This window comes from Salvia splendens, unplaced genomic scaffold (assembly GCF_004379255.2).
Source record: "Salvia splendens isolate huo1 unplaced genomic scaffold, SspV2 ctg540, whole genome shotgun sequence".
Taxonomy (NCBI): Eukaryota; Viridiplantae; Streptophyta; class Magnoliopsida; order Lamiales; family Lamiaceae; genus Salvia; species Salvia splendens.
Genome location: NW_024599198.1, coordinates 128,453 through 140,208, shown reverse-complemented (window position 1 = coordinate 140,208; position 11,756 = coordinate 128,453). Strand labels below are relative to the sequence as shown.

Here is an 11,756-nt window from a genome sequence, read left to right as displayed (position 1 = left end):
GCCACCCGGCCGACCCGGCTTGTCGACATATCAGAAGTGTACGGTGGCAATTAGGCAGCTTGCCTATGCCGGGCCCGCTGACATATTCGACGAATACCTACAGATGGGCGAAACGACTGTCCTACAGACGTTGAGGCAGTTTTGTAGGGGCATTAAGGATATCTTCAAAGGGGAGTATCTATGGAAGCCAACGGCCGATGATTGCCAGAGTCTGATTGATATGCACGGGACTGTACATCATTTTCCAGGGATGTTGGGGAGCATCGATTGCATGCACTGGGAGTGGAGGAACTGCCCGGTGGCTTGGAAGGGGCAGTTCACTTCTGGTTTCAAAGGCCGACATCCCACGATGATCCTGGAAGCCGTTGCTGACTACCGCTTGCGAATCTGGCATGCGTATTTTGGTGTCGCTGGGTTGAACAACGACATCAACGTTCTACGATCGTCCCACCTGTTCAATGACGAGTGCCGGGGTGAGGGTCCGCAAGTTAGATTCATGGCCAACGGCACGCAGTACAACATGAGATACTATTTGGCCGATGGGGTGTACCCTCGCTGGCCCGTGTTTGTGAAGTCGATCCGACAACCCGTTGGGCAGAGGCAAACCTACTTCGCGAAAAACAAGAGGGTGCTAGGAAGGATGTTGAGCGAGCTTTTGGTGTCCTCCAAGCGATGGGCCATTATACGGTGTCCGGTTCGACAATGGCACGAAAATGATGTCTCAGACATCATGACTCCATGTATCATATTGCACAATATGATAATAGCTGACGAAGGAAACCACGTGGCGGAAACCGGTTTGCCCCACGACGTAAGCAAAATTTTAAATTAGAAATGACACTTTCTTTTTTTATATTTTAAAAATAAAATATTACTCAATAGTTTTGTCCTACAAAAACCTTGAGGCGATCACCACATGTGCACCACCACCCAACACCGCCATGGACGGCGGAGCAAAGTCATCGGACAGATTCCTCAGGGCTCTATTGGATCGATTCGAGAGCCTGGAGGCCAGCCACGAGAAGCTCAAGGAGCAGTTCCAAGTTGTCGTGCACGAGAAAGCAGAGAGGGAATCGCCACCAGATTCCGGCGGCTCGAGGCGGTATCCTGGATGGGGAGACATGCCGGGGGCCTACTTCGCTGAGAGCCCGTACAGGAGAGTGCTGGAGTACATGGGTCATGCGCTCCACGTCAGCAGAGTTGGCTCCGACGAGATCATTTATTGGTACAGCTTTTTAACCTCGCAACTTGATTCAATCCGATTACAATTTTCAAATGAATATATGTTGAAGTTGATTGTTTGATTTGATTTGTTGGTGGTAGTTTGTTTAATACGGCTAATTGGTTGTTGCAAGATCAAGGGATCGAATCTTTTTTTTGGTAAAGGATTTTAATGGAATTCCATTTTAATGAAGAGCATTAGTCGTATTCCGCCTCAGGGAGTGACGCATAACTCTTATGCGTCACTAACAAAAAGACGCATAATTCTTATGCGTCGCTATTAAATGACGCATAATCATTGTGCGTCTTTAGTTAATGACGCATAACCATTGTGCGTCGTTTATTAGAGACGCATAACACTTATGCGTCGTTTATTAGAGACGCATAATACTTATGCGCCGTTTAATAGCGACGCATAACTCTTATGCGTCTTTAGTTATCGACGCATAATACTTATGCGTCGTTGGTTGAGTTTTAAAACGGGCAGAAGGCAGAATCAGGTAGAAACGCGACGAAAGAGGCGAAGCAGGCGATTTCCGATGAATCCGAGCAAAATCCGGCGAATTACCACCATTTTGCAACCATTTTCCGGTAATTGTTCTTCAATTTGGCTAAATACATCCTTTAATGTTTAATTTGGGCAGGTTTTCCGTTATTTAGTAAAAGTAGGGTTTTTGATTAAATTGATGGATTTTTGGTATTTTTGTGTTGTTTTGTTGCATATAAGTAGCGATTATGATGAAATTATGGGTTATGATGAAATTGATGGAATTTTTGGATGACTTTCCGTAATTTGTGTATTTCATATGGATTTAATTTAGCAAAATTAGGGTTTATGATGAAATTGTTGGATTTGTTGGTCGATTTTCCGTAATTTGGGTATTTCATATGCATATAATTGAATGGGTAGAAGCAATTGATTAAGTTTTTGTAATTGTGCCCCTTTTGGTGGGCGATTTTATGCATATATTGTGCCCCTAAGTTGCAATTTAGTTAGCTTGTTGATTGTTGAGTTGTTATGAAAAAAATTTGAAGCATGGGTGAATGTTTTGAAGTAGATGGCATCTGCAAGTTCCGAACAACAGTTATGCTATGGACCTGAGGATCCATCACTACTGTTTCATCAGAGCGAACACATTTCAAGCTCGTTGTTGGCGAATGGCACAACAAATGTGTTGAGAAGTCGTAGGACGGAGAGTAAGGTGTGGGCATTGCCTATACATGAAAATGTGATGTATTGGCTAGGTGTATGGGGGTTCAGAGGCGTGGTTGAATGTGGAAGACCGATGAGGATGGACAATGAGCTAATAACTGCCTTGATCGAGCGCTGGAGGCCTGAGACACACTGTTTCCACCTTCCAGTTGGGGAAGTTACTGTTACCTTACATGATGTGCAAAGCCTGTGGGGTTTGAGAGCAGACGGTCGTGCTTTCACTGGCCGTGACTACCCTGTTGGATTTGAAGATTGGTCCAGCAAGTGTAGAGATTTGTTGGGATGGATACCTGACTCAGAAACCGAAACGAAGCACGGTGGTTTGTTGATGACGTCTCTGATCCACCAAGCGACGATGCCGTTGGGTGATGGGCTGCCTGTGTATGCATACATTCAAAGAGCACGCATACATGCTCTGATCCTGTTAGGGGGGCTTATTTTACCGGACACCACAGGGTGCAAGGTCCCCTTTATGTGGTTAAATGCCTTAGACGATCCGGAAGATGTGGCTAATATCAGTTGGGGTAGTGCTGCGTTAGCATACCTGTATCATTATTTGTGCGAGGCTTCTGTAGGCAGACAGAGAAGAGATGTGGGTGGACCTATGGTTCTCTTGCAGTTGTGGGCCTGGGAAAGAATGCCTACATTGAGGCCAGCCTTCTTGATATCGCCTATGCACACGCCGTATACCCCGTGCGGAGCCAAGTAATGTTTTTGTTTAAATTAACTCACATAATTATGTGTTTTGTTGATAACTTTTGACATTAATATTATGTATAGGTGGCACGGAGTTACTGAAATTGGAAATGCGCCCCGACATTCAGTAGCTCATTATCGTGATCAGTTATCACTGATCCGTCCTGGCCAGGTGAAATTTATTTGTGTTGTCTTAATTAATGAATTTACTTACTATAGTATGAAATTAATTGTGTTTTTTATTTTATTTGTTTGTAGTTTCTGTGGACACCCTATGCAGACTGTATCCTCCCTGAGTACTGCATTGATTCGACTGCATCCTACTTGTGCGATACTTATTTGGTGTGCTGGTCATTTGTCGAGGCACACGAGGCTGGACGCGTTTGTCGACAATTTAACCGCTACCAGCGTATTCCTCAGTACTGTGATAGGATGCTACATAGCTCCGGCCATTTGAGTAAAAGTCATCGCCGTGGGAGGAAGGGCGCTGATTGGGCTAAGGTACATAAGTTCTTCATTAATGAATGGGACTTGCGCCACGACAGGTTCCAAGCAACTTTTGACCACGCAACGGCGACACTAGATGGTCGCATTAATCCGGGTTATATGGCGTGGTACAATAGGATCACCGTGTCGTACCTAGTTCAACCTGGGACACAGTCAACTGACGGGATGAACGAGGCAGCCTCTTCTAATTTATTGGCGGTATGTGATGTTTTTGTATATAAAAACGTCTTTAGTTTAAAGTTTGTATTGCTCCACGTGGTATGATGTCATTTGTATTTTTGTTATCTAGGTTGAGACCCTTCAGGGGATATGGCATTTGACCTCTGAGCATGACACAGACCCTCGGTTCAGGCAGATTCGAGACATGGCTGCTTCGGCACTTCGTGCGATGAACCATGCTGATGCGATGGAGTATCCATCTTCTCAACGGCAAAATGTGGTCGTGCCGCCACGCCCACCAACTTCTCTTCGTCATGGACTGCCGGGTGTCTGGACGGGTGGGCACGGGATTACACGACAGCATAGGTTGGCGCAGCAGCAGCAACCGCAACCTGAGTATGCGGTACCAGAGCCCTTGAGTCCGGAGTACGATCCCCCAGGATGGTCTCAGTTGAGTGGTGCAAGCATTGAGCCCTCGCAATGGGGAGCACGCGCGTCATGTGATTCATTCTTTGGAGGTGTGTCTGATTGGGATGCATCTCAACAAGGACGTGACACGTACTTTCAGAATTATCAATTTATGGATCGTGTGGGGGGAAGAAGAGGGTCAGGAAGAAGAGGGTCCGGAAGAAGAGGGAGGGGAAGAAGAGGGTCAGGAAGAAGAGGGTCCGGAAGAATAGGGCGGGGAGGAACATGACGAAGTAATATTCCGACCACCGACCGCGGGATCCTCACGATCATCAAGTACGATTGGCCGGGCTATGCAGAATGTATTCAGGGGCTTCTCAACAAGGAAGAACAAAGGGAAGGCTCCAACAAAGTTCACGCCTCCATCTAGATAGATTTCGGTCATATGTCAGTATTTGTGTCTATTGAAACAGGTTGTGGTTGATTATTTTTTATGTGATGAAAAATAGGATCAAGCTCCATGTTTTCTATGGTTGAATGAACAGTATTATGATTTTGATAAACAAATATAAACGAATATCAACATATGACCGATCGAAGTATTATGATTTTGATAAATCAGTATTATGATTTTGATATAAAATTCGGTTACAAATATAAACGAATACCAAATATAAACCGTATTATGAAACAAATATAAAATTTTGAAACATAAAATCGCCCGATCGGGCGTTTTAGGCACGTAAATCGCCCGACCGGGCGAAGTTTCTGGACTAAACAGTGCTGAACGAAATTGCTTTTGTGACGCATAACTATTATGCGTCTTTACTTGGTGACGCATAACTCTTATGCGTCGTTACTTGGTAACGCATAAGTGTTATGCGTCGTTTATTGGTGACGCATAATGCTTATGCGTCACCAAGTGAATTTCGTTTTTGCACTGAATTCACATTTTTGAACATTTTTTCCGGGTTGTGTGTGGCTTTTTGAAACACATAATGTTACAAAATTTTTAGTCTAGACATAATAAAACACATCATAAATGTCGACAACATCTCACAAATGTTGATACATACATAACATCTCAAATACACAAGTTCAGATGCAAATGGCTACCATGACTTTACTGAACGGCACCGGCTGAGCAATTTCTTCGGTCATGCCCCTCTATCCCGCAATTTCTGCAACGACGGGGAGCTCTCGGTTCATCCTCCTTCTGGACATCCATTTGATTAAGTATCCTCCTTCTTCTAACTCGGCCACGCGTTCTAGGAATCAACTGCTGAGGGGTGATGCACAATTTCCATGAAGGTGCAACCCAATACTCTTCATGTCTTGGTGCATCAAATGAAACTTCACTATAGTACTGTGATCTTCATGTACCTAGGTAGTACTTCTCATCTATGAGGTCAATCATAACATGACCTCTGTCTCTAGTAACCGCACAAGCATGCGAACAAGGGATTCTCCACATCTGCCACTTACCACAACTGCAACTCGATTCCAAATACCTGACTATTTGAACATTGTTGCCCTTTGACACTCCTTGTACGATTCTTCCTCGAGTTCGGACATGGTACTTCCCTAGATCTCGGTCAATGACAGTGATGTAATGTTTTCGCCCCTTTGAGTCATTCTTAGCAAGTCTGTCCCTCGCCCATGGGGTTAATTCACCTTCGGTGTGTTCTATTGTTGTCTTCTTCTCCGCCCACCATTTTACCGTCCTCCAAAATGTCAAATCAACCAACGCTCTAATCGGCAACTCTTTCACACCCCTCAAGACGTTATTGTAGCACTCCGACATGTTTGTGGTGGCCACCCCCCACCTAAGTCCATCATCGTAGCACAATGACCAACATTCTTTTGTAATCCTATTCAGCATTCGAACCGCACCACTGTTGACATCATATAGTGCTCGACGTCTTCTGGCAAATTTACGTTCCTGAGAACTGACCCCCAACTTCCATATAATGGCCTTCACATTGGGGCCCTTGTGCTTCTTCAACACATTTGCCCTCACATGAAGCAAACAAAATTTGTGGTGTATCTGCGGGGCCCTAGTCATGATTTCAGACTCCATTGCATTCAAGAGTCCTTTATGCCTATCTGATATAATGCACACCTACCTCTCGTATTTCACTACATGAGTTCTGACATGATCCAAAAACCACGACCAATTGTCATTGGTTTCTTCATCCACCACAGCATATGCAATAGGCAAGCATGTCTTGTTAGCATCAAAACCACAAGCAACAAGCAACTTACCTTTAAATCTTCCTCGAAGGTGAGTCCCGTCCACTGTTAACACCGGTGCGGCCTTCTGGAACGCATGTATTGCAGGCCCAAATGCCCAGAAAACATAGTTGAACACCATTGTACGCCTCTGACTCAACAGATCGTTATGCTTCCACTCAACAATTGTGCCCATATTCTGTGACTGGAGTTCAAACATGTAGCTTGGCAACTGCCTAAACGACTCCTCCCATCCACCGTATACAAACTCTATAGCCTTTCTCTTTGCATACCACGCCTTCTTATAACTGATTAACACACCAAATCTGTCTTGAATATCAGCTATTATTGAGAAGACCTTGAAATCGGCACATTGTCGCACATGATGTCGAATCAACAGAGCTATCATTGGGGCTGAAAAGTTAGCATGATCTCTATTAGCACGATGGCCTATACAGGTATGTCGATTCTTCCACTTCCTAACTTCCCACATATCGTCATGCGACCTTTGTGTAACTGAAACCTCCCACTTACATTCCCTCGCCTTTTCAGCGTCGGTGGTGCTGATGATGCCTGCCCCTGTGACTGTCGTTCCTGCTGGAAATTTGCATACAGCATGCCACCTTCTTAATTTGCTCTCGACAACCTTAAACTGTTTTTCATTCCATAAACTCCACATAGTTATAGCAGTTTTCACGTGTAGCTTGGAATCAAATTTTGTTCCCAACACAATCCGATGCGGCTCATTCTCATTCCAATACAAAAGGCTGTGTTCATTACCTCCCACATCATCCGATACTTCAGAAGGACGACTTGGTAATTCACGAAAGAATCTAAACCCATTAGGATTGTATTCCGGAAGTGGTTGTTCACCTTGCATAACAGGTTTACATGGTACTATCTCATCATCAGAACTAGCACCGACATCATCAGCACCATCACCATCACTGAGATCGGGGTCTGGCTCTGTCTCGGATAGTGGCCTTGGCTCATCAAGATCATCTGCATCATCTACCTCATCATTCAATCCAACACCAACATCAGCAACATCTACAACATCTACAACATCTCTCTGCTCATTCATTTGGTCCACCCTCGCAGATGATCCAATACCACACTCAAAACTCATTTGTTCAAACCTCGCAGATGCTCCAATACCATAATCAACAACTGGTGGGATTTCTTCACTCCTCACAGGTGAATACTCAACAAATAATTCAATACACCCACTTGAATTTTGAGCATTGTTGAACATAAACATTACACTATCATCATTGCGAATCACAGAACATGTATAACTCATACCGGAACCATAGACTATACATTGTCTCCATAATAATTCAATTGTGTGTTGGTTCATATCTATTCCCATCGCATCACAAATCATTGCTACCAACTCATAATAGGAAACACCTGAATTTAATATAATGGAGCTCCTCGCACGAGGTGGGTCATAACCAATACCCATATGTGGTAGTTGAACTACTCTACCACCCCAATACAAACTCACAAATACTTGCATGATTTCTGCATCAAAAACATATAAACCAACGACAATTATGGACATTTTCCTACAAGCCCTAATTTGTATAAATTGGGTAAAACTAACAAATGAAAGCACAATAAACATGAATAATGATGAATGTAGCTAAATTGATGAACAAATTACCGGATCATATGGAGAAATCGCCGGAAATCGCCGAGATAGAGGAATTGAAAGTGTATGAAGGTGCGTTCTGTGATCTGCGTGTGACTGGAGGCAGATAAAAGCCGCCTTAACGACGCATAACCAATGTGCGTCGTTCATGAGCGACGCACAACCCTTATGCGTCGTTAAGCGACGCATAATCCTTATGCGTCATTAATTAACGACGCATAATGGTTATGCGTTTCATTAAGAACGACGCACAATCATTATGCGTCACTCCCTCAATTAGAATGAATCTATTCTCCTTCATTAAATTGGAATTCCATTACTCTCTTAGCACAAAAGAAGAAAGACCTCCAAGATCAAGTTGGTTTGAATTAGGTCAAATCTGGTTGGGGATGTTATCGTGGGAAATAAAGATGATTTAATGCTGTGCAGAATGTTTTTTGCCTTAATATTGTGAGTATGAACATCTGGCAGTTGATTTTTTTTTAAGTGAGAACTCTCCAGCATTGATTTTGGTGTGAAGTATATAGAAGAACAGTTAATAAGGTTTAATATCACTATTTATGTGTGCTGTCATGGTAGGAAAGCTTCATATTACTGTTGTTTGGATTCGTTGAAATTTGAGTAAATGGAACATGTTCAGCTATCACAATCAAAATCCTCTAAAACTGGAATAGGTTGGATAATATTGGATAGTAGTTGCTCATTCTTCTACCTATTGAATCTTTGAACCTCCAACATCCTTATGCTAATAAAGAGTACAGGCATTTGCTGCCCATATTACATAGAATAAGGGGGAAAATCTCATGTTGCAGGAATTGCGCTGCCGAAAAATTGTTTGGGTATAAAGACTCTGAAGTAATAGGACAGGGAGCAGTTGAACTACTTTTTGATGAAGAGCATCATAATTTAGTTCTAGCAATCATGGAGAGAATGAGAATTGGAGAATCATGGTCAGGGCAACTCCCTCTCAGGAAGCGATCTGGTCAAAGTTTCATCGCGCTAGTTACACTGAGCCCACTGTATGAGGGTGAGATTACCGGAATAGTTACTGTATCAAGTGATACTGCTGTGTTTAATAAGACAAACTCAGGAAATATGAGAACACGTCAAGATAGTGCTAATGAACAATCTAAATTTCCTAGAATAAATTTGAAGAACATCTCGTGGCATCAACGACCACAAATAGCAGGAGTGCCCCACCTTGCATCTTCTGTTTCGAATTTGGCGCTTACATTATGTCCCTATGTGTCTTTCCGCCTCATGTTTTGTCCTCCTTTTCGCATACATTAGACTTTTCTGATAATTGGTCAGGCCTCAAAAGTTTTATCTCGGACACGAGGGAATGTTCCCTCCTCCTCTGATACATATAGAAGTGCAAGAGATGCCGAGGAAGCTGAAGCAGAAAGTCAAGACACAAGAGCAGATAGACCACCAAGAGCCCCTGTGAGTATTAGTTAAGCAGGTGGTATTGATTTATTAATAGGGAATGTTGATGGGGTACGAACTAAACCCTAATGGCAAGCCCAATAACAGTGACAGCCCAGAGCCCAAGAAAGAGTATCTGTTCGGCACCAAAGAGTTCGGCACGACCAAAGAGTTCGGACTCAGCCTACAGCTCGGTAAAAGCCGACCAGTCAAGCTCTCCTCTCAGATCGGCAAGAGCTGATCGGTAAAGTCCAGCAGTTCGGTCTCAGCATTCGACCGAACTAGGAGTTAGTGGACTCATGAAAGGCCTCCACGACCTCCACTATACCCACGATCTATTTAGTGGTATGAAGCAGTTATTGAGCAGTTATTGCTCACCCACGATCTTGTTAGTGGGGCTGCAAACCACGATCTTAGTTCAATGTATAAATAGAACTTAGATCAGATAGAAAAGGGTTAAGCTCTCTAGAGAAAAAATACCATATAGCAAGTCTGTGTTGTAAGCTGTAATCCCAGATCAAGCAATACAATCTTGCCCTCCCTTCTTCCCGTGGACGTAGATTTACCTCAGTAAATCGAACCACGTAAATTCTGTGTCATAATCTTCATTCTCTACCAGCATTTATTAACATCAAAATTCGCGGATTCATCACTGGCGCCGTCTGTGGGAAACAGAGAACAAAATTTGTGATAAAGCGAATTTTTGATCCATTTTTTCCACCAAAAAAATGCATACCAGATCGCAGAATACCCGTATTCCAGCCCGTGAGAACCAGGAGGAAGCCAATCCATCCCATAGGTCGGGAAAACAGCCTAGGGATAAATCCACCACCAGTTCTCATGGCGAAGGAACAAGCCGCTCCAAAAATCGTCCCACTGAGTCTTCCCAGCAGCCCGATTTGAATGAGGCTGTCAAGCAGTTTTTGGCTGAAAAGCAGGAGGAATTCTTAACCTTCCTGCGAAAAAGCCAAAAGCAGCCGGAGACGAAAACGACGGATTCTCCTTCTCCCTCCGCACAAGAAAGTCACTACCGCAGTAGTGTCGCATCTCCCAGGAGAAAGAATCCCCGTCCCCCACATATTCCAGCTCCTCCTCGGTACCGGAATCACAGGAGAACTCAATCTCCTCCATACCGACGAGATATCGGATTCGCCGTGTACGGAGCACTGAAGACTCCGTTCTCGGACGACATCACCCGAACTCCCCTACCACAGAACTACCGAACTCCGTCGATGACTTACGACGGGCTCGTGGACCCTCACGATTTCTTGGGGCGCTATCAATATAACATGGCGAACCAGGGTCTCAACGAGGTCCACATGTGCAAGCTGTTTCCCGAGCTGCTCATCGGGAACGCGAGAAGGTGGTTCGATAGCCTCCCCCAGGGCAGCATCAGATCTTACCGAGATCTAATGGATGCTTTCCACAGGAGGTTCTTTCAGAAAGCGGAAGCCCGGATCACTTCGGCTCAGCTGCTTTCCATTCGTCAAGGTCGCGACGAAAAAATCAGCGACTTTATGACAAGATTCCACAAGGAATGTCTGCAAGTAGACGATCTCAACGATCTGCTTGTCATCTCGGCATTCCAAAATGGAATCTTGCCCGGAGCTCTCTACAGGAAGCTCGTTGAGTGCGGTCCGCAGACAGCTCAGGAAATGTGGGACATTGCGGACCAGTACTCCCGGGCCGATGAGGCAGACCGTCGCAAACGGTCGTTAGACAGCTCATCGACCCGAGGAGACAGAAGGAAGCCCGATCATAGCGATCAGGGGCATCCTCGCCGGACTCCATTTGAAAGAATTCAAAGGGCTCCGGTGCAAGACAGATTGGGACCTCGTCTCAATCCCGAGAAGTCGCCCGCTCAGTTCGTACCGCTGAACAAGCCGAGAGCGGAAATTTTCGAACTGCACTCTGACCTGTTCGAAAAGCCAAAGCGGATGACGAAATCAGCCGCGCGCCGACCCCAGGATAACTACTGCTCCTACCATCAAGACCACGGTCACGATACTGAGGAGTGCAGAAACTTGGCTGCAGGTATCGATGTTCTTGTGAAGGCAGGGACATTGAAAAAATACCGAAGTAAGCAGCCAAAGAAGAATAAAAAGCAGAGTGGTGCGAACTGCGCCCCTCAGGATCCGAAAAGGCAGCCGGATCCCGAAGACGATGACGAGCCGCAATATGATGGAGTAATCCAGACTATTGACGCGCTCCCTGCCGGGAAGACCAAGTCGTCCCTGA

General features: G+C 44.7%; 1 protein-coding gene across 2 annotated transcripts; it reads left to right on the top strand.

The window, feature by feature from the left end:
- The first annotated feature begins 1,234 nt into the window (after positions 1–1,234).
- LOC121790541 (serine/threonine-protein phosphatase 7 long form homolog) lies at positions 1,235–4,637 on the top strand. Of its 2 annotated transcripts, none has more exons than XM_042188735.1 (5): positions 1,235–1,812; positions 2,277–3,139; positions 3,215–3,302; positions 3,389–3,835; positions 3,927–4,637. In XM_042188735.1, exons 2-5 carry the CDS (start codon positions 2,280–2,282, stop codon positions 4,491–4,493), a joined length of 1,962 nt encoding a protein of 653 aa, XP_042044669.1. In that variant the 5' UTR covers positions 1,235–1,812; positions 2,277–2,279; the 3' UTR covers positions 4,494–4,637. The 2 variants fall into 2 exon arrangements, with proteins under 2 accessions (XP_042044669.1, XP_042044668.1); XM_042188734.1 differs by having other exon boundaries at positions 2,280–3,139; positions 3,927–4,636.
- The last annotated feature ends 7,119 nt before the right edge of the window (positions 4,638–11,756 follow it).

Bases quoted from the DNA above. Each gene is read 5' to 3' on its own strand.
- LOC121790541 (XM_042188735.1), top strand. From the start codon at position 2,280: ATGGCATCTGCAAGTTCCGAACAACAGTTATGCTATGGACCTGAGGAT. The intron at 3,303-3,388 runs GTGAAATTTATT...ATTTGTTTGTAG, and splicing joins CACTGATCCGTCCTGGCCAG to TTTCTGTGGACACCCTATGC. The intron at 3,836-3,926 runs GTATGTGATGTT...TTTGTTATCTAG, and splicing joins CCTCTTCTAATTTATTGGCG to GTTGAGACCCTTCAGGGGAT.